Source organism: Saimiri boliviensis, chromosome 3 (assembly GCF_048565385.1).
Source record: "Saimiri boliviensis isolate mSaiBol1 chromosome 3, mSaiBol1.pri, whole genome shotgun sequence".
Lineage (NCBI taxonomy): Eukaryota > Metazoa > Chordata > Mammalia > Primates > Cebidae > Saimiri > Saimiri boliviensis.
Window position 1 is genome coordinate 79,038,000 of NC_133451.1, and position 23,744 is coordinate 79,061,743.

General features: G+C 37.5%; 1 protein-coding gene across 5 annotated transcripts in view; it reads left to right on the plus strand.

Moving 5' to 3' along the window:
* ARHGAP24 (Rho GTPase activating protein 24) overlaps positions 1 to 23,744 on the plus strand; it is a 498,792-nt gene that overhangs the window by 325,496 nt on the left and 149,552 nt on the right. The window contains exon 1 of one of the 5 annotated variants that reach the window (XM_010334762.3): positions 2,854 to 7,721. The exons of 3 other annotated variants lie outside the window; for them this stretch is intronic. Coding sequence is in view for 1 of the 2 variants with exons in the window: in XM_010334760.3 (XP_010333062.1) it covers positions 7,664 to 7,676 (13 nt within the window). In the remaining variant the exon portion in view is untranslated. Of the gene's footprint in view, positions 1 to 2,853; positions 7,722 to 23,744 lie in introns of those variants that run through there. One more of the 5 variants, XM_010334760.3, reaches the window with a different exon arrangement.

Sequence of the window (23,744 nt, forward strand, 5' to 3'; positions counted from 1 at the left end):
ATCGATTCAAAAAATATTATGCAGGCATTGAAAATAACAAATATATAAATAATTTATTTATCTGTTTTACAGTTTAGTTTACTTAGTGTTTTATATCTCATTTGAAGATTGGAGACACAAGTAAAAATGCTTATAAAATATTCTAAGCAAAATAATGAAGCAAAATTTTATATGTGTACTATGACTACAACCACATAAAGCTCTACACATGAAAAACATTGGAATATATATATATATATATATATATATATATATATACACACATTTATATTTGTATGCAGATAGTTATACTATACAGATGATAAGCCTGTAAATATAATTTTCTTTAATATTAAGATCTTTAAATTTAAATAGAAACTTGTCTTCATAGTAAATTCCTAAATTTTGAACACATATGATCATTATCTTGAGTGAATTAAACTTGAAAAATTTGTCTTTTTAATAATAAAATATAATCCATAAGACAAATAGTTTACTCTTATGATTATTTTGAGACAGGGTCTCGCTGTGTTTCCCAGGCTGGAGTGCAGTGGCACAGTCATAGCTCACTGCAGCCTCAAACTCCTGGGCTCAAGTAATCCCCCTGCCTCAGTTTCTTGGGTAGCCTCTAGACTACAGGCACATGGCATCATGCCTGTTTAATTTTTAAAAAATATGTTGTAGAAAAAAATATCTCACTATGTTGTCATGCCCATGCTGGTCTTGAACTCTTGGTCTCAAATGATTCTCCTGCCTCATCTTACAGTGATGGAATTACAGGTATGAGTCAACATGCCCAGCCTATTATTTTTATATGAAGGCATAAATTTTTAATTTTTCAATTACTTTTTAATCAACCAAGATGAGATTTAAAATAATATCAGATCATTACATAAAAATATAATTTAAGTATATTCAAACTTTATTCAGCTTCCAAAAGTAACTTGAATAATATTATTCTGGTTAAAGAGTAGGAATAATGTAAACCTACACGTTAGTTTCTTTAAAGGCCAGCAGAAGATAGAATGTGTGTAAAAATATTTACTGTTTTTCTTAAGAGAGTTTATTGGTGACTGTTGTTTTGAAAACATTGCATTGTTTATATTTTTGAGCCTCTAGCTCAATAGTATCTAAGAATATAGTGAACTTCTGATTTCATTTGCGTTGACTTTCTAGTTAAAGAATAAATCCCTTTCCTTTGAAATGTAGCCTTGGTCAGCTGATGGAGCACTTTCTCCATATATGCATGTTAGGAAAATTTCTTTCAATTTAAAAAGGAAACACATGGCTATGACTTAACTATTAAAAAGTGAAATGTTCAATTGATGTGGATTTGGTCTTTCTATTTTTCCAGTCCTTCAAATGTTATTTCAGCAAACCAACAAATGAGTAGCAGATGAATGATTTTTAGGCTGAATCCAAATTTTCTGACTTGGCTTAAGACTTTTGTGCTGAATACTCTGTCCCCAAGATTGATTTACATTGAGTCTGTCATTTAATTAACAAGTTGATGTTGTTTATTTTTTTGTAATTCTGAGTTATTTACCAGCTGGCTCCTGGTTACATCAGAAAGACGTAAAGAATGAAAACAAAAATACAAATAAGATACAGATAACATCAGCAATGTAATTTCTCCCCATGCACCTGCTCACCTTCAAACCAATCTATGTTGCTATTAAGGAGGAGATCTCTCTAAAATATGTGCTCATGCAACATAACATGTTAGAAGACAATACAATTTCTTGATTATAAATGTGTTGTTAATTCACCATGTCCTTTTTAAAAATAAGCAGTGACTCCAAGACTATAATTATACATTCATGAATGTGTGTCATGCTGTTTATATTGATACCACATCCATTCTCTTTGTATTTGAGTTTATACACACTTGCTTCTGCACACACATATTCTGCCTGCCTTATTCCCCCTATCAGTTTTTATATTTTAAAAATCAGTGAACTCCAAAGTACTCTATATTTTCCTTATGTTATAGCACTGCAGCATCTAGAATTTTGTTATGTGTACCATGAATATTTTTAATGCAGATGGTGAGAGTAATGGTAATAACATGTCTGAAAACTGGAATTTTTCCACTTGTAGTGATTATAAGCACGGCAAATTAACTTTGTCAAAAAACTTTTCAAAAATGATCCCTTATTATGAACTAGAGTTACTATTGTCGCTCTCTCTTTTGTTCTTTCTTTTCTTTTCCTTTCTTTCACTACATTGTAGTAATAGTCATTGAAAAACATTTTAAAAATGCTAAAAGATCTAGAAGAAAATAAAATTGCTGTAATTTCACTACCTAGAGTTAAAAACTATTAACATCATAATGCATATTTTTCACAGATTTTTCTATATATTGAATATTTATTACAAACTTTGGATCACATTTAATGTATCATAAAATCTCTTACAAAATCCTAACACAGTTCTCTAATTTCAGTACAATGTGATCCAAAGTTTGTAATAAATATTCAATATATAGAAAAATATCTGTATCTTATTTGTATCTATTAGAAAATAGATCCCACTATTTTCTAATATGCTGTACTCAGTAATGTATCATAAAATCTCTTACAAAATCCTAACACAGTTCTCTAATTTCAGTATGATTGCATCATGGGATATGGATGTACATTTAGTTATTTAAGGACTAGGGATATTGACACTAATGCTTTTGAAGTTTTTGTCATCAAGGCTTCAGTTGATGGAAATAGGAGCACCAATGTTCCCAGGCTTCCTGACGGACCCCCACATGCAGTGCTCTGATGGAACAGCAGCTGATACTGTTATCACTCAGCTCAGGCAGCTGGGTGCCTAAGGGCCCTTCCTGTCCATGAGCCACCTGACTATAATGGTTTATGCTTTAGGTGTGTGTGTGGTTGGGGGGTGGGGGGATGCGATTATACTGCAAGGCTATATTTGTTAAAAGATTTCAAATATGTTGAATGACCTTGTTTGTACATCTTAAAATAGTTTTAAGTGCCCAGGAATTCCTTCTCCAGAATTCAGAAAGAGATAATCTTCAGGTTCCTTCCTTCCTTCTTCCCTTCTTTCTTTTCTCCCTTCCTTCCTTCCCTCCCTCTCTCTCTCCCTCCTTCTTCCTTTCCTTTCCTCCCTCTCTCTCTCCTTTCCTCCCTCTTTCTTCCTTTCCTTCCTCCATTCCTCCCTCCCTCCCTTCCTCTCTCCCTTCCTTCCTTCCTTCCTGCCTTTTTTTCCTTCTTTCCTTCATTTCTTTCTTCTTTTTCTTTTTCTAAAACCACTTGAATGTATTTAGGAAGCTTTGAATGAAAGGAAGACATTTGTTCTTTACATCTTAAGGTAGGAAAGGCATAAAGAATTACATCTATTCCCACCTAGAAAAATATTACTTAATCTAACAAAACACCACAATTATATTTAGAAATACAATAAATTATGAATGCTCAGAAGGTGTTAAATTTTATGGTTTTAACTCTATACCTGTGCCACATTTTTTAGAATAAGTTGAGACCTCACACAGATTGTCTTTAAACATCCGTGTAAGATGGTTGCTAAAAGCATTCACATTTTGAATTACTTTCACTTTTTTGCCTAAATGACTTTCAGAGTTTTGACAGTATTCACTCTTCACAGTTAATAAGTATTATCATTTGGAGTTTTTTCTAAGACCTAAATTAAAAAGCCAAATGTGAGGGAGTGGCAGGGAAAATGTGTTAGAAAACTACTTGCCTTCATTAGTTCACACACTGGAAACAACATCCGACTCATTCATGAACCCAGTTCTATTCTAAGTGGAAAGACTATGAGGAGTTTGGGCCAGACCTTCTTGAGTATCTGTGTGAAATGAAACGCTGCCTCTAGGAAACGTCAGGAAGGTACCGTTACTGGGCAAGGTACCAGGAACCAAACAGAAAACCAAAACATCTTATTTATTCTCCTCATTGATTGCAAATGTTGACCGATTCTTCTGGATGCTTTCTTCTTCATACTTTTAAACTTCAGTGCAAGCATCTTTTCCATATATGATTCTAAAATTGAGATCTTAAAATCCAAAAGAGAAAAAGAAAACATGGAGGTTCAGAGACAACGGGAGGAAGCAATGTGCTCTTTTATTCTGCCATAGTAATTACACTAGGGAAATACTAGCAGTAGAGTTTGAGAAACCAAATACCCGGCTGGGTTGGTGGCTCATGCCTGTAATCCCAGCACTTTGGGAAGCCGAGATGGGTGGATCACTTGAAGTCAGGAATTCAAGACCCACCTGGTCAACGTGGCAAAACCCCATCTCGACTAAAAACAGAAAAATTAGCCAGGTATGGTGGCGTGTGCCTGAAATCTCAGCTACTAGTGAGGCTGAGGCAACAAAATCGCTTGAACCCGGGAGGCAGAGGTTGCAGTGAGCCGAGATCATGTCACTGCACTCCAGTCTGGGCAACAGAGCAAGACTTCCACTCAAAAAAAAAAAAAAAAAAAAAAAAAAAAAAAAAAAAAAAAAAAGAAAAAAGAAAAAGAAAAAAGAAAAGAAAAATGTAAAGAAATATCTTAGTGGGGCAGTATAACAATGTGCCTAAAACTGTTTCCACTTTTATTATTTTTCAATTGAGATATCTGAATGATTGAAAACTGACTTCAGATATGATTTAAATGTTTTGCTTACGGCTGGGAATGATACTTACTTAAAGGGTGGAACAGAGACACACACATGTAGTCCTGCAGTCCAGATTCTGCCTCTAGTTTTCTAAATAAAATTGGTTGAAAGAAATTGCCAATTTATTAACATCTTCAAACCTAGGAGACTCAAAATTATGGCTACTGTACTATATTCCTCACTGTAGTTAAAAGTCTTCTGCTTCATCTAAGTTCAAGAGATTGCTTTGCTTCCTTAAGAGCATTGTTAAGGGTCTGATAATTTAAGAAAATTAAGATAAAATAATGCATGTGTGTATGCTAAAGAAAAAACAGAGTAATAGTTCACTACATAGAAAGACTTCTAAATTGCTTTTTCAATTGAAAAACAAGCAGGACTCAATTTAAAAAATAAGTATTGGCACTGATAATAAACATTGATTTTTTTCTTTCTGTGTCTTGCAATGAGTTCACTGTTTAAAAAAATCAAGGGCCGGGCGCAGTGGCTCAAGCCTGTAATCCCAGCCCTTTGGGATGCCGAGGCGGGTGGATCACGAGGTCGAGAGATCGAGACCATCCTGGTCAACATGGTGAAACCCCGTCTCTACTAAAAATACAAAAAATTAGCTGGGCATGGTGGCCCGCGCCTGTAATCCCAGCTACTTAGGAGGCTGAGACAGGAGAATTGCCTGAGCCCAGGAGGCGGAGGTTGCGGTGAGCCGAGATCGCGCCATTGCACTCCAGCCTGGGTAACAAGAGCGAAACTCCGTCTCAAAAAAAAAAAAAAAAAAAAAAAAATCAAAACTTATTTTTCTAAAAATCTGTGGACTCTTTGTAAAAGTTAACCTGCCTAGTCAATATCCTCAAGAAGTTTTCTGAGCAACTTGTATTCTTGCCTTGCCTATTCGCACTATGTAAAAACCACACGTTATTCCCTTTCTTTTTCTGAGAAAGCTTTAAATTAACTAATTTACTCAGACTATGGAACTCTAGGCCATGCAGATCTTGATTGTAATTCTAACTTCACCACTGACTCTTTAACAGTGTACAGGCTAAGTATGCTCATCTGTAAAATAAGAATAACAGGTATTTCCTAGGATTATTATGAGCGCTAACTGAGATAATATGCCTAAAGCTCACAGCTCACAGCCCTGTGGGTCTCATAAGACAGGCGGCCACATTGTTAGTTCCTTTCCTGTTCTCCACCTGTCTCCCTTCCCTGTTCCCCACCCCCTCCACAACTTAACCTCTAAATAATGCATAAGTAATTGTAGGGAAATTAGCATGAATGCCCAAATGCATCTGTGACTGAATTAACTCAGCAGTGAATTTGGCATGCCATAGCTAACCTTTCCCCTTCATTAATCCCCTTCTCCAGCCCCCTCAAACACAGAAGTACAACAGGACACCAGGTGAACTATGTAACCAGCCATGCACGTAAGCATTTTCTACCAGAGTTTCGACTAGTCTTGTTCTGCCTCAAACACTAGACAGGGCTCATGTTGCTCACAATTAACTGACTCTGGGCATGTGGTGGCTGCCCTCGATATCTGCAACAAAGAGAACAGCAGTCCAATAAAATCTTGAACTTTATTTATAGCCCACTTGAAACAAGCAGTTTCCTTGAAGCCCAAGAAGCCTTCCTTGAGAACACAGCAAGTAATTTACTAGTCCCACTACTAACTGGGGAGATAAAGGAAGGGGTGGTGGGGGGAATGCAGCAAGTGCATTTTTTCAAGTACTGTACATATAGAAAGCAATTTCTCCTACACTCTGTCCCATTTCGCCCTCATGCCCCAGCCAAGGAAGTAAACAAAACAGGCACTAGTAACAAATTCCTGTTTTATAGATTACAAAATTGATACCTAGGAACTTAAATTGCTAATGAACAGTGGTGGTTGGAGAAAGAGGTAAAACAAACTGTCTAAACAGTCAGAATAATTTCTTGCTTATGCAATCAATCTAAAATTCAGTAAGTCATTATTTACCTATTAAAAAATATATACAACGAAGAAGAAATGTTTTGTAAGCACATGCAAGATTAAAAAAATGTTACTTCTCCACTTCTAAGAAGATCAAAATATGAGAAATAAAAACTTAGAGAGACTCTACAGGGAAATATTTATTAACATGTTTGTATCTACTGATAGTATATATATTCAGAGTGATTATATTTTTTGGCAAGAAATGTCTTCTTAAAGACCCCCCAAATTAAAATGTGCATAATCGAGACTAATTTTGAAAAAGATGAGAGGAATTTTTATGAGAAATTTTAATTGATTCTGTCAGTCAGCTCTGAAATAAATACATCTTTACTATTTTTTTTAATATGGGAGTTTGAATAATTCCAGTATGTATGCAAACACAAGACTTTACTATATGGGTTTATGGGCCAGAATCACTTTGCTCTTAGAATTAATTTGATTTTGGCAAATACTTTAATTTTCTACGACCCTTCTTTGAGCCCTGTTACCTGGAAACCAGAAAAAAATAAACAACATTTTGGCTTGAGAGGGATGTCTGGGCAATTGGAATAGCTACACTGAAGTCTGTGTGTGTGAGAGAGTGTGTGTGTATGTGTGTGTGTGTGTGTGTGTGTGTGTGTGTGCGCACGTGCACGTGTGTGTATTTAGAGAGAGGTTATTGCCCGGGTTGGTTGCTTGGCTTGGTGCCATTTGGGATTCTCAGATTTACTGCGTCTCTGACCTCTTATTGTCCCAGCTCTGATTTATGGAGTTCAGAATCTCGAAAGGCAAGGTGTCTGGAGTTTAGGGTCTTTCCGTGACAACCCCTCCTCTTCCCTGTACACTCCTTTTGCTTGTGGTCACCTTGTGGTGACCTTGCAGGACTCAGCGTTTTTACCTGAGCTCAATAGCTGGGGAACCCACTAGTGCTGGGGAGCGAGCCGTGGTTTCCATTCCTGGGTGATGGAGTCATGGGAGAAACTGCAGTGAGCAAACACAGTAGGACCTGAGTTGGGCTCGAATGTGCTTTAAGCGGCTCAGGACAGAGCAGCTGCTCTGTCTCCCAGCTTGCAAGTGCAGCCTGCATTTGTCACTGACCACTGAAGTGTATGTTTGGGCAAGGTGAGAGCTGGGTGCTTTGTTCTTAATTTGGAGACAAATTGCCAGGTATTGTTGTTGATTGTGTTTGATAATTTGGGGATATTTATATCACCACAAATTCAGGACCTAGACTGTGTGTGGTTTTATTTATGCCCTTGTTTTCTGTCATGATCCGTTCAGCTCTCCACGGTGTCCACATTGTGGCAACAGATTGGACATAGTGCTATTCTTCCACGCTGAAATGTGATCATTATACTGCAGTGTTTCTTGGATTCTTTTGTTAATCGCTGCTGCCACATGATATATCTGTTCATATACAGAATCCCAGTGCTGATGCGAAGGCACATAAAAACTGCTTCTGATGAAAGTCTGAATTGCTGTATTTGTTTAGAGCTTGCTGTGGTGTATTCTTTGCTTTACCCGTATTTTAGTGGCCGAAACTTTAAGAGAGTAGAGTGCCTTAGGATTTGATCTGATGACAAAAGCAGTGGGAGTTTTCTGTGTATTTGCTTGTCAAAATGAAAACTTCTACTTGGCCATTTGTGTGTGTCTGTGTGTGTGTGTTCATGTGTTATTTAAAAAAAAAGAGAGAGAGAGAACCAAAAGAAAACCAAATAATACTTGCTATCTTTTGGTGTACTTACAATTAACTTAATCAACCTATAAAGCTTTTGTTATCAGCATATTTGAATTTTGTAATGTTACATTCTGTGTACACAAGACAATACAACAGCTGTGTGAGCTTGTAAAAGTATATGGGAATGTAGAGGATTACTCACGATCAGTCTGTTAAAACAGGAATTAAAATCATGCTCTTGGGTTAATATACCTTAATCATGGGTCAGTTTTGTACGTTGACTGCTTAAGTGAACCCACAAAATATATAAAGGAGATACTTTTTAAATATCTAAATAAATATATAGGAGATTTATATTCATGAGGCTCATATTCTAGAAAAGAGAAAAGTATAGGAATTTGGTACTGTGTAAACAGAAGAAGAAAAAGAATATCAGATTTTAAAATGGAAAAGAAGACAATACATTAAAATGAGGAATAATTATGAGAGAATGCCAAAAAGTACTTTAACCGCTCAAGTTTTTATGTCTAATGAAAGAACAATAGAATACTTAAAAAAATTTAGAGTCAGCAGAAACGAAGCCAAGAACAAGAATTCTTAATAAAACATGTCAACCTGTGGAAGGCACTTGTCAGTTTTAATTAATTTGAATTCTATTACTGAGATTAATAAAATGAGAAAGAAAAAAGGAAATTTTAAATTTTTATTTAAAATTGATCTCCATTTTCATAGACTTTAAAAAAGTATGAAGTAAAATAAACTTTATTAAAAGGCAATGAACATTAAAATTATTCAAAACAATAAATAGCATATAATATTAAAAATCATCTGTCCCACTTTTAAAGCATGTCAGTTTAGAAAGAAAATTCTAACCCTGTAAACTAGATCGCCACCTGTTCCTACATGCATGTGGAATGCCAAGTTCCTGGGATACTCTCTTCATGGTTTCTTGCTTTCAGACTCTATATAAGAGCACTGTGTTATGCTGAGCAGAAACACCTGACTCTAACACTGAATGCTTTCTATGAGAGTTAAGAAAATGTTTCATTTCATGGATGTGGAACTTGAGGTATATAAAGAATTAATGATTGGCATTTCCACATGGGAAGCTGTACTATATTGGCTTTTCATAATCTAAAATTTGGCTGCTTCTTGAAAGGAGTTTAACATGACTATCACCATGACTGAAAGGAGGTACAGGAAGGCCTCATAAAACTGCTTTATAAACACATGCCCATTCATCCTTCTATGAGGACTACAGACGAGTATGTTCAAATGTGGCATCCATGTGAACCCATGGTCAGCTTCTATGTAGAAAAGCTAGAAAGTTAGTCACCTATTTGATGAATCATAATCAGTGTATACAGACAAGAAAAGCCTTTAATAGTGTCTGTGTTTATTCTTTAGATAACTAGCTTACCTCAACATGCAAAGAGGTTTAAAAAGGTTTAGAGATTATAGGTACTGACCTCAGAGCACATGCCAGTCTGTTCAAACACATTTACTTCTATGCAATTAAGTTCACCTAGTTAAGGGGAAAGATTAACCTTTGTTTATGTATTTGATAAGTATCTCTAATTTTCTAAAATGCTTAAACTCCCTGATACATTGTGTCCTTGCTTTCTTCCTTCTTTCAGCTTTACACTTTTATTCTAGACTTTAAACTCACTAAGTTCTTCATTTCCTGAACCTTCTTTCTTTTGACCTACACTCAATTTCTACACCTTGGACAAGGAAGCAGTTATGATTTATCCCTTGGGACTACGGAAAATCCTACCTTGCGTGAAATCAAGACATTACTGCCCACCTACTGCCCATTTCTACTGAGTAGAAAATGGGAGGGTGAGTGGGAAAGAATGAGATTAGTGGCTGCCAGGCAGCAGTGATCACTGTGTCCATTGTCCCTAGCATTTCTGCTATTCATACTTTTTCAATCCATCTAGTCCATTGCTAGGCTTGGAAACCTACGTCAACAATTGTTTACACATACTGACATAGTTACACTTCTACAAAGGCCTTTGGTAAACTGACACTAAATATGATTTTTAGCATATGAGAATGGCTTACAGCACTATCCATCATTTTTATATCTCTTTACCTTAGCCACTAAGTTCTATTTTGCCTACTAACTCTTCCCAAAGCAATATAGATTCAGATAATATAATGGGCACTCACACAACTTTTATCTATTACTTCTAGATTCCCTAAAGTAGGCCTCTGTTTGGAGAGAAGAAACCTGGAGAGCAGGGTATGGGATGTGCTCATTCCTCTGGTAGTGGTCCTCTGAGATCACGGTGTTCTGACAGTCACTGGGCTCCTCAGTGGACCCCGGCTGTAAGGACTTGGCAGCTGGAGTAGGAGCAGATGGCAGCAGGTGATTCTCCGTTAGAAACAGGGAATATAAACGTTTTCTGCAAGTCTGCTCAAGAGCCCTGCCTCATTTATCTTGAGTGCAGTTTGTCTTCTGAGGAAATAGAATGAACAGACTGTTTACTAAAATATGACTTCCTGTCATTCTTGGCCCCTGCCACAGGATTTACCTACTAAAGTCATTATCTCAAATATGTATATTATTCCTGCTTTTTAAACATTTAAGTTATGTCTGTTATACTAGGGAAGGCCTCAAATAGGATCCCAGTGCCTACCTATGTTCCCCTCAATAGCCACCCATCACCATAAATAATAAATAACTTCTAACAACACTGATGATCAATACAATGTAAACTCTTTACACATTAATAGCTCCAAAATTCTTAACAATATGTAATTTAAATAATCTGTAAAACAATGTAATCACAACTTCCAAATATTTCCTTTTTTTTTGAGATGGACTCTCACTCTGTCAGCCAGGCTAGAGTACAATGGCACAATCTCAGCTCACCGTAACCTTCGCCTCCTGGGTTCAAGCGATTCTCCTGCCTCAGCCTTCTGAGTAGCTGGGATCACAGGCATGTGCCACACGCCCAGCTGATTTTTGTATTTTTCATAGAGACGGGGTTTTCACCATGTTGGCCAGGCTGGTCTCAAATTCCTGACCTCATGATTTGCCCGCCTTGGCCTCCCAAAGTGCTGGGATTACAGGTATGAGCCACCGCACCCGGCCAACTTCCAAATATTTCCAATGGGCAAGGAGCCATCAATAGAAAGTTATTGCAAAGTTTCCTATTTATAGGCATATTTGACTTTAAGGGAATTTTTAAAAACACTACTCCAATATATTAAAATCAATAAATAGAGAGACTTTCACATGCTCTCTAATATTTTTAAAGATAAGCATGCTTTAAATAGTTTTATGATAAAGTATAAAACCAGCTGGAGCATGTTCCTTCTCCAACTCTTATTCTTGTACAATGGGCTTTCCTTTGACTGATAACTTATCAGAACACACCAATGTGTTCAGAGGGATTATTTTGTGGCTATAAAGAAAGGTCTCCACCTGGTGCAGTGGCTCACACTTGTAATCCCAGCAATTTGGGAAGCCAGGGTCGGAGGATCACTTGAGCCCAGGAGTTCAAGACTGGGACAACATAGCAAAACATGGACAACATAGCAAAACTCAGTCTCTACTAAAAATACAAAAATTAGCGGGACATGGTGGCACATGTCTGTAGTCCAGAGTTCTAGGGAGGCTGAGGTGTGATAATCACCTGAGTCCAGGAAGTTGAGGCTGCCGTGAACTGACATCACACCACTGCAATCCAGCTTGGACAACAGAGACTCTATCTAAAAACAAAACAAAACAAAACAAAACAAAACAAAAACAGTATTTCCTCTTCCTTCTAAGTCTGTAAGACTGTATTTTTAAACATAGATTTTATTATTATTCAGGAAAGTTGAGACCACTAGATCAGGAGGTGATTGCTATTGAAAAGGCAGTCTGTCACTCTCAAGTTCCCAAGAAGAGCAGGGCAGGCTACACACATGGGCCATACAGAGAAGCACCGGGGTCCGTCAGAAGCAGAGGGAACCAAAGAAAAACAGGGGCGAGAGCCTTTTGTGTTTTCCATGGGCAGGAACAAATAAGGTCAGGTGAGTAGGCTTAGAATTGTCTGGTATGTATAATTTTGGTGGGCTCAGTGGTAAAAGGATTATCTCTAGTTGTCTAGTACCTGGCACTGGAGTGATTCGAGCAGAAGGATAGTGGCCCAGAGCATGCGAGCCTGATAGAGGAGGTGGTTGGGGTATGGGCTCTGGATTGGTTAATTTGCATGTGAAAACACACTGCCAGCTAAGTCTTTTGCTATTACTAGGCATTGGTTAGCCCTGGAAGGGGCAATCTCTTCAGGCCCACAAGGCCGCAGATGGCAAATCACCAGAAATACAAAAAATAAAAAGGCATGATTAATACAGATTAACACACGAAACAGGAATAGACTACTTAGTATCATTTTACCATGTGTAGTGTGCCATGGGTCAGTCCATTGTGGACAACCCTCTCTTAATGCCAAACATACCCCATTAATTTAGGCAGAACTGTAGAACAGTGGGGGAAGGATGAACGAGTCAGTAGGAAGTAGTGAGTACTGGTACAACTATACAGCCATTTAGGAAAAAAAGTAACACCAAAATACATTCTAAAGCATTTGAAGGTTTAGGTGAAGTTATGTATGAAGTATGAAGTAGGAAGTAGTAAGTACTGGTACAACTATATAGCCATTTGGGAAAAAAAGTAACACCAAAATACATTCTAAAGCGTTTGAAGGTTTAGGTGAAGTTATGTATAAAGTATGAAGTTAACAGCATACTAGATGGTTTGGTGTGCTTACATGCACAGTGGAGGGGCTGCCACCACCACGTCACTGAGTTGTCGTGGGCAAGGGGTGGGAGTGGTGTCCTGCTGCTTGAGATGTACTTGGGCATGGCAGCAGTCATGGCAGTTACTGTAGCAGTATAGATGTATCCAAGGTGGGCCTTTTTCTGTACCATCTATCCCAATGTTATCTACGTGTTTTAGGCTCCTGGGCTTCAGAAAGTAAGAAAAGCAAAGAAGGTATAAATATAAATCACCAATTTTTTTTTTAATTCCAAATTGATGCCTATGTTTTATGCTGGGGCCAGACAAGTGTTAGGAAAATATTGTATACTGATTTCTTGCTCTTACTGTCCTGATTCCAAAATCTGACACTTGATTGAGGCCTTAAAGTGCCATCACTCTCTCTGGTGTCTGCAGATTTCTGATCTGTGACTTCCATTGGTGTGATAATGGGATGACACACTGTCAGCTATGTGCTGGCCCTTTGAAGTTGCTCTCAGAATAGACTGAACTGATTCAAAAAGCTATCTAGCAAGAGTTATGTGCTTTGTGGGGAGGAGACAGCTTCAGTTGGAAAGATTTTTCCTTAGGTCTGTGGATTCTTTTTCCTTTTTCACTTCCTGTTCCTCTAGTTAATTTCGTTATCCTACGATTCCTCCCCTCCCATGACCTCTTGTACTGTTTCATACCATCCTCTGGATTAAAAAAAACAACAACAAAACACTTGTGTCATTCACGCTAAGTTTCTCAGACTGGCAGGCTGTTGAGAGCGATGTGCAGCGTTCCTAGCAACAGATTAAGGCAAATCCACAGAACCTCAAAAGCCTGAAGGCATTGAAAAATTGCCAAGGACTACCCAGTTATATTTGGAATTTCTGCCTTTTGGATTTGTATTAGCTAAGAAACCTAGAAAAGTTTTTAAACTTCTAAAATTTAGTATTAATAGAAACTTGGAAGGTACAATCAGTTTTCTAAAACAGTCATAAATAAATTTAGTCAAGGTGCTGAGGATGAAGGTCAAATGTGTTTGAAACTTTCAAGTAGGATATTTATAAGCTCACTAGAAGTCATACGAAAGTGATTTTAACTATCAGAAATATTTTACATTAGTTAAGAACACAGACATTGGGATCAGCTAGACCTGTTTTGAAATCCATGAGCAAGTTGGGAAAGTTATTTAACTTTTGTAAAGCTCAGTTTTCACATATATGACATTAGCATAAATCACATATTATGAAGTATATAACTGAGAAAATATGTATGTATGGATTTGTCTATAGCAGAATAAATAATCAAAAAGCTAATCTGTAAATGGCGATATTTTAGTAAATAGAACTATCATGATTTGGTAGAGGAGTGACACAGGAGGTTAGTCCACAGTGGACCTACCATTGCACACCACAAGTAGCAAAATGATGCTAAGTAGTTTATTCCTGTTTGGTGTGCTAATCTGTGTTAATTATGCCTTTTTATTTTTTGTATTTCTGATGATTTGCCGTCTGTGGCCTTGTGGGCTTGAAGAGACTGCCCCTTACAGGGATAGCCAATGCCTAGATCGAGAGGTAGAAAAAGTTGGGGGAAAGTTATGAGAGAATAAAAAGAACTAATGGGAGATAAAATAGGATAAATTTAATTAGTGCAGAATGACGATCTTATTGTCATTGTCTGTGACCTTCCTCTGTGGGACCTAATACAATGTCTTCCTCAAAGCAGGTCCTTTTTTTGTTTGATAAATGAATGGATAAAAGAAAGAAAGAGACACTACCTGCATTAAAGAATATTTAAAAACACCTCCAAGATGTCCTATCTCAAGTACACTGTGTTGGTCAGATGTATCTATAATACTTCACCCATCTGTCCACTTGCCCTTGAAAATGAGGCAAAAATCTAATAAGAACAGTTCTATCGATTACTCAGTATATCCTTATAACATCCCATAAGGAGGAGAGAGTGGGAAACCAGTGTTCTTTGGACATCTCAAGGAGTGACACACCTGTCAAAGGAGAGAGATCTGTGATGTCCACGTGGCTTCTGGTAAAAGTCAAAGGATGAACAGAGAACCCCAAATGGAAAAGACCATTAATCTTAAAGAAATGCCCAGATGGGATGAGGGCCTTGAACTAGAGTTGCTTTTACTATTTGGGAAGGGAAAAATATTTATATTCCTTTGCTTTATAGTATGTTTTGTTTCCCCAAGCCTTGCCCATTAAATGCCAATAACTCCTCCATTTATGTGAAAACCCAAATACTCCTGTACTTTTCAAATACCTCCAAGGGAATGGTTCCCAACTGAAGAATATTGAGACTTTAAAAAGTAGAATGAACCATATTTGGATGTATAATGACTAAGTATCAAAATAAAAAACTTCACTCCTTGGCTTTCATGGATCTTTTAAGCATGTGTTTTAGTCTTTTAAAGTGGAAGCAAATACCTTGTTAGTAGTTTGCCATTTTTCTGAGGAGTGTGTTTGAATGATGTTTGCTGTGAGTCTGATTTGTATAGACCCATCACTTAGCTAGTGAGTGACATTAGCATACCTCATTCTCACCTACACACTCTCATATAAGTCTATGTTTATTTGTTTTTCTCTACTTGTATTCATTGCAAACCTAGTAACTCTCACAATGTGAAATTTTTAAGAGAAAGATTTGTTTCATTGTAGAAAATTTTAAAAAAGAAAGCAATTCGTAGGGCCGATAATGAGGTGCAAAGGATGTGAAGTGATGGAATGTGATAGTGATTTGTATTTGATTTTTGTTGTTGTTGTTGTTTTTGAGATGGAGTCTTGCTCTGTTGCCCAGGCTAGAGTCCAGTGACACAATCTCTGCTCACTGTAATCTCTGCCTCCCAGGTTCAAGTTATTCTCTTGCCTCAGCCTCCCAAGTAGCTGGGATTACAGGCGTGTGCCACCACGCCTGGCTGATTTTTGTATTTTTAGTAGAGTCGGAGTCTCATCATGTTGGCCATGCTGGTCTCAAACTCCTGGTCCCAAGTGATCTTCCTGCCTTGGCTTCCCAAAGTGCTGGAATAACAGGCACGAGCCACCATGCCCAGCCAGATAGTGATTTGTAGATAAGAGCAGTGTTGGATAAATTATGGAATTCAGACTTGGCAGTGTTGCCAATCTATGACAGCATGTCATTATTGACACCTGCAATGACAGTAGAAGCAACGCAAGCTTTAGCCAAAGACACATGACCTCCACCTTTCATTGTTACCTTATCTGTGTATGGAATGTTCTGTTCACATTCCTCACATTGTGCTAAGTTTTGTGGTACACCAAACATTTCTGGGTGTTTCTGTGTGTGTCAGAGAGTAGGAGCATGAAGAGTCAGGGAAATGTCCTTGATAATGGTACTTGTATTACTTTCCCAAAACTGCTGTAAGAAAGTTTCACAAATGGGTGATTTAAACAACAGAAATTTCCTATCTTACAGTTCTGGAAGCCAAGTTTAAAATCAAGGTGTTAGCAGGTTGACGCTGCCTCTGAAGGCACAAGAGAAGGGTCTGTTCTCAGTTTATCTCCTAGCTTTTGATAGACTCGGGAGTTTCTTAGTTTGTAGATGTCTGTCTTTCTCAACATCACCTTCCCTGTGTGCATATCTGTCACTGCATCCAAATATCCTCTTTTTATGAGGACGCCAGTCACATTGGATTAGGAACTCCCTTGTTGACCTGTCAAGACCCTATTTCCAAATAAGACCACATTCTGAGATACTGGCAGTTAGGACTTCAACGTATCTTTCCTGGGGAGTGTAATTCAACCCCTAGCACTGGCTCAGAAGGAATAATAGTAATGGGAGAACCCGAGAAAATTCAGAGTCCAGGACTGACCTCAGTATTCTGTTACCTCCATGCTGTTCCAAGTGTGGTCAGTGACTGGCAGCATCAGTATGCTGTCAGCACTGGTGAGAAATGCAGAGTCTCAGGCCCCTCCTAGACCTCCTGCGTCAGAATCTGCATTTTAACCTAGATCCCCAGATGTTTTGTTTGTACATTAAAGTTTCAGAAGAGCTGCTCCAACTCAGAGAGTAGAAGCCCCATTCTCAAATGCCAAAAAAAGGGGGGAAAGGACTGTGTTGATGTGCAGAGACTCCCTCAATATGTGCACATAGTTAAGTATGGGTCATCATTCTAGCCAAGTTATGACATATTTATTCCTAAAGGTAATATTTATCTCTGAAAGTAGTTCAGGAGTTAAGTGTCAAAGACTATTTACTCCCTTGCTGCAGAGCATCCCTTAAGAGTGAACTCAGAAGATCATCATATGCAGAGATAGCGCAAATTCTTTTTTCCTACACTTGCTTTGCTTCTGTAAGTTGTTTCTTTTCTGCCAACCTGGTCTGTAATTTGAGTCAGACTAGCTAACTCGGTCATACAATATATTTCTGAAATAAGGCCCGGCAAGGAAAAACATTTTCCCAAGTAATGGGGAAAAGGTACCTGAGTTTCTAACATCACTCTTTAACTGACTGAAAACATGGTGAACTCTTGCTTCACTGACTTCTGCCTCTCCTGCCCCAAGGTCTTCGCATGTCCCTAAAAATGTAATTCAGTTGAAAGTTGTGGTTTTGAAGTCTATGTTACATGAAGACAAATGGAAAGAGAAAAAAAAAAAAAAAAAGCAGCAGAATTAAACTTTGTCCTGGAGTCATCTGGGGCAAATGCTTATAATAGCAAGGGAACAAATTCAGCTTCCCCAGAGGAATTCTGAGGTGGTAGTTCTCACGGGGGTGGGGGCTTGAAGTGACGTGGTTATTCACAGAAGTAATATGCTTAGGAGGAGCCCACTCCCCTGAACTCCAGAGTTGTCAGCAAGCACACCATACGGACTGTATCCCAATCCCAATAAAACTGCCATGCTGCTGATAATGTTGTCGGGTAACTTCCCTACACGGGAATGAATCTTTGTGACTGAAAATTAGAGAACTTTAACATTTTTACTATCTTCGCTCAAGACCTATACTTAGTTTAGTTTCCTAGATAAGTATCATCTTTCTGTTCTGCTGCTTTATCTGTATGCTAAATATGAAAACAAAGCCGTACTTTGAAAATATACTCCCAGCATCATTTAATGGTTTTGATCATCCTTTCTGCTAACATTCTTTATTGGATTCAGACAACGTCTGGAAGAAATAGCGAACATGTGCTGTTACTAGGCACCAGCCACTCTCCTAAGTGCCTGTGTTACTTATACACTTTTAATTCTCACAACAATGGTATAAACAACAGATGGGGAAATCGTGCGGATGAGGAAGTTGTGACAGGTTAAATTGTGACAGCAACTAGTGGCAGGGTCAGAGTTCAAATCTGATTCCAGGGCCTGTGAACATGACTACTGTGGATACTGCCTCTCAAGAGAGACATGAAATCATTCTGAATATATCTCTAAAAGGCCAGAATAACTACTGTAAAAAGTGTTTTTAAAATCTCTTTCATTGCATTAGCCAATTATTATTGCAGATGTTCCCTCCTCCCACTTTGGTTGCCAAAGCTGTATTCTTCCTTAAGTGACACATTTTAGGCACATTTTCTTTAAGATATAAACAAAATACAATTATTTGCACACCTTCCCTCCCCCACAAAGTCCATCCCTCCCTCCCCTAAGCTGACTTTGCCAAACACCCGCTCCGTTCTGTATTTGCATGGAGGGTCCACCTCGGACCTTTTCTGCTCTTCCTCTCCTTGTTTCTTCCTTCAGCCACACTGAGCCCCTCACCTTTATTTGTTGTCATTATGCTGATCAATACCGACTTCTAACAAAAATCATAGCTCAGTTGTCACAACCTGAGCACTGCTGATGGCATTTTCATGAGCAACTACCTATCTTAGATGACATCTAACAAATATTTGACACCTGCTTAATTCCAAAGGGAAGGGGAAACCCCTACAATTGCAATGAACTAAAAATGGTGGCTATTCTCATTACTTTTGGCGATCATATTAAAACAGAAGACTCAATAATAATTGTATAAATTATTTTAAACATTAAAAATAGTAATTTGTAAGTATGTGTGGCTTAATACCACCCTTGCTTCAAAGTGCCTTTCTGAAAGAAGGAAGTGTACATGCTGATTTAAATTTGGATATCAGAGGATAGAGACTTTCTAGTGCTCCTTATTCTTATCTTTTGTTAACACTGATCATCCAAACTTGAATTCTTAATAACAGTGTTTACGCTCATATAGAAATTCTTTATCAATGCAGATAAAGCTTTAAAACTGAATATGTCTGGTCATAATTCTAACTTTTTTTTTTTTAGACTGAGTCTTGCTCTTTTGTCCAGGATGGAGTGTAGTGGTATGATCTCGGCTCACTGCAGCCTCTGCCTCCCAGGTTCAAGCAATTCTCCTGCCTCAGCCTCCTGAGTAGCTGGGATTACAGACTCATGCCACCACACTCAGCTAATTTTTGTATTTTTAGTACAGTTGGGGTTTCACCACTTGGCCAAGATGGTCTCGATCTCTTCACCTCATGGTCCGCCTGCCTTGGCCTCGCAAAGTGCTGGGAAATTCTAACATTTTGTTAAGATTACAATTATTTCACTCTGTTGACCAAACAGATGAAACACAAGTGATTTTAACTGGAGTTAACTTAGAAACTACCAAGTACCTTTTCAAAGAAACTCGATGGCCTATCTTTTGTTGAAGAGAACAGAACAAAAGAAAACAAAATAAGTGATAGAATGAGCTTAAATAAAGTTTGAATTAATAATTACTTAAGAAAACTTGTGCCAAGTTCATAATTACCCAGGCAGGGGACATAAGGAATTATTTTTCCTGAACTGAATTTTACATCCTGCCTTTAAGCCCTGAACTAGTTTAAATAAAAACTATGAAGAAGAGATAAACTTCAGAGTGGACACTGTACCCAGGAGCAGCACGAGGTCTAATGAACCATATGGTCTTGTGCTCAGCATTGTGACTGGCCTATCCCACACCACATGTGCCATGTCTCTTTCCATATTAATTGTTTCATATGATTTGTCTCTCCCCATAGCTGCTGTGGATCCAGGGTTTTGCATAGTTAGCAGGATTGGCTCTCATAGCTTTGGTTCTATATTTTAAAGGGAAGCTCATGATGTGTGAATACTTTTAGAGATAAAGACTCTCTCTGTGATGAATCAACATTATTGAAACACAGCTTCTATAAATCAAAATTTAATTGTTTGGTATCATGATACAGCCTGTGGTAATCATCCTTAAGTTGTATTAAAGTTGCCACCTGATCAAAAGGAAATCATCTATGGCTAAGAAGTACAAGCAAGCCGGGCGTGGCGGCTCATGCCTGTAATCCCAGCACTTTGGGAGGCTGAGGCAGGTGAATCACCTGAGGTCCGAAGTTCGAGACCAGTCTGGCCAACATGGTGAAACCCTGTCTCTACTAAAAATACAAAAATTAGCTGGGTGTGGTGGTACATGCCTGTAGTCCCAGCTACTTAGGAGACTGAGGCAGGAGAATCGCCTAAACACATGAGGCAGAGGTTGCAGTGAGCCGAGATCATGCCACTGCACTCCAACCTGGATAAAAAATAAAACAAAGGGTCTGAGCAGATAGAGGTATATCAATTATGCAATTAGACAGCTCTTACTAATTTATCCAACATAAAACTGCTGGTCATTTTAGGTATCTTATTTGAATTTAGTCTCTTCTTTTTGGATTTGGTCACTAAAGCGTTGCAAACACCATAGAAATGAAAGTGTTAAAGTAGACAGCTTAATACCTATTAGAGAAACCATAGAGAATGCTATTTTTTTTTACCTACCCCAGTTCCATTTTAGACCTACCTATTATTATTTTTTAAATGGAATCCAGAAAAACTCCTCAGTAGGCTGTTTCCATTTAGCAGCATTTGTGCTTTTTCAGAATCTCTTTTTATGTTTATATTTTGTTTACTTATTGGGCATATTGCTTTCAGGTCATACTGTGAAATGAGAAAGCTTACATTGATTATTCTGATTCAGCTGTAGAGCTTAAGAACAGTGATTGAAAAGTATATAAAATCTGTTAAGAGGAGCTTTCTTTTCTGTCCAGAGCCTGCAGAGCACAGTGCTGAAGAAACCAGATTCAGGAGCTAAACTGTGTTGATTGTAGTTCCAGCTCCATTCTAAACTTGCCTTAGATAAGTCATCTAATCTCTTCAATTTCCTCATCTATGAAATGGGAAATATAGAACTTATAGTATATAGTATAATAATGAAAATTACTTAGAATAGTTTCTGGCTTAAATAAGCCCAATATGTGTATTAGAGATTATTGTTATTATTCTATTTTGCTACGGCAGTAGTTTTTCATATTTGTTCATTTATTTTCGTTTTTAGTGGAATCTTTCTTCAAATGACATTGTATAGTGATGAATATTCATAAAGCAGAAAAAATCCAGTTTAGCTTGGTTGAAACGATGGTGAGAATTCCTCTTTGCAGCCTCACCCAGGTGTACCTGTATATAAAACACAGTCGTGGAGCACACTTTATTCAGCAGAGTTATACAGACCTAGGCATCAGCAAGGTGCTCCTTGGTGGTCTATAAAATTAATCAGAGAAGTGTAGATTAAGCAAGTAGTCTTGAAAATTAAGTAATAACAGTAATAAATAATATAGTTTTCACTTTGTACCAGCCACTGTTCTAAACCTTCACACACAAGCCCTACTTGGACCTTTTTCCCCTTAGGTAAAAAGGACCAAAAAGAGCAGGAATGTGCCTCTCCAACTGTTGAATATTTTAGGTATAATTAAGAAGGTATTGCCTGTTGAATTCATATCCTATACATACTATACTTGAGTGATATAAAAGGGGATAAATATTTCCCTATCAAGAGGAAATTTCAGGGTTTCTATTCCGAAATAGAACATAGCTAATACAATCCAGGTGTTCAGTAATGTATTTTTTGCCCCCTCAGTTGAATGGAAAGTAGTAAATGAAAGTTTAAGGCCTTTGTTCACTTGATATGCACATCCTGCTCTCACTCTCAACCATTTCTATGAATTTGGAGTGCAGGAACAGGAGTCAAAACACAGGATTCAAATGCTAACTCTGCCACTTTCTGCCTGTGTGATGCTGGACAAGTTTCTTAACCTGTGTTTCTTAGTGGTCCCATCTACAGATGGAGGGAGTAGTATTATGTATATCATAGGACTGTGGTCGGAACTAAACAATGGAAAACATTTTATTGTTGTTATTACAAAACATTAAATGAAGTCTTCCAGGTCCATGAAATATACAAAACATTACAAAACTGCCACTTTACCTCAATCTGGACTCATAAAATGAGGAGCAATAAAAAAAATAAAAACTTAACTATTCCATGGTCATGAATTCAGCTTATTGAGAGAACTGGCAGGGCACATTATACACACGTCAGCTGTGGCAAAAAATTAGTCAACATTGTTTGTAGAAAGCCTGTGATGTCTGCATTACCAGCTGTCTGGAAAAAGGAGAACATAGCTTCCTTTTTTCTGCTCAGTGTGGTCTGCCAGCCAGCTGGCACTAGGGGAAGAGGAAGGGAGCTCATGTTTATTCAACGTCTACTCTGTGCCAAGTGCATCTGTAAGTTGTCTCATTTGATCCTCCCACTTTGATGGTGGGGTGGTATCAGTAACCCTGATGTACACATGGGGAACTGAGACTTAGCAAGGTCAATTAACACAGCCAAGAACCCACAGGTAGTAAATGAGATTCTGATCCGGAGGTCAGTCCGCCCATACTGTTGACTGCTACTTAAAATGCTACAAATACTCTCCGATGACCAGTTGGAGTTAGCAGTAAAAACCAAGTATTTCATATTAAGTCATTATTTACATAGTATTTTGTAGAAAATGCACGTTTCATTTCCATTTTCATGATTGCCTTTATGTTTTTAACAGATTAGATTGATGGTATAGTAATATTTTCTATTTAGGTTAATACTAGCATTAAAATGCCACATTGTTAGACAGTCCTCTTACTGTTTCTGTATGTCTAATAACATAAAAATAGATTAACAGAATTGAAAACTGGATCATGAGTCAGGAGGTCTGCATTCTAGCTCTAAGTTCTTTCATTATCTGTGATTTACAGGTAAGGAAAAATTAAGCAGCAGCTAAGCGACAGAGATACTATCCAAACTCTAGATGCAAGTAGCAAGAGAGGCAAAGGCAACTCATAATAAGAAAAATTTGATAAATTCATGATTTTAGACGTCACATTTTAAAATAAATAAATAATTTAAATAATGTATCACAAATAGAAATTTGTATAAATCCATGAATAGACATTTTTTGCTTATCTAAATGTTCATTGTCAGGAATCATCATATTTTGTGTGTGATTTTTAAAAATTAATTCAGGGAAAAAATTTCTTTAAAATGTTTTATCATGGGAAAAATATTATTTCATCAAAATAAACATTACTATGGTAGAGTTAAGCCACATATTTACTTACAGAAAAATAAACAAAAATTAGAAAACCTGTTGGAAATTTAAGCCATAGACTATGCAATATAATATTTAAAATCACTGACTATGTTATTCTTTCCACCATATATTATAGATGTTGACATTGATACAAAATATATATTGAACTATATGGGGTTTTCTTTACAGCTAAATGCATAAAATTTTGTCACTGAGTCATATTTCATTAAGTGCAGAATAATTAAGTAGAATGTGTGACACAAAAAGCCCTAAGACATAATTGACAACATATTTTTTAAGGTTTAATTGCTTATGGAAATCCAACAATTGTTTCTCATTTAGTTTCCTCATGTAAAGATTATATGA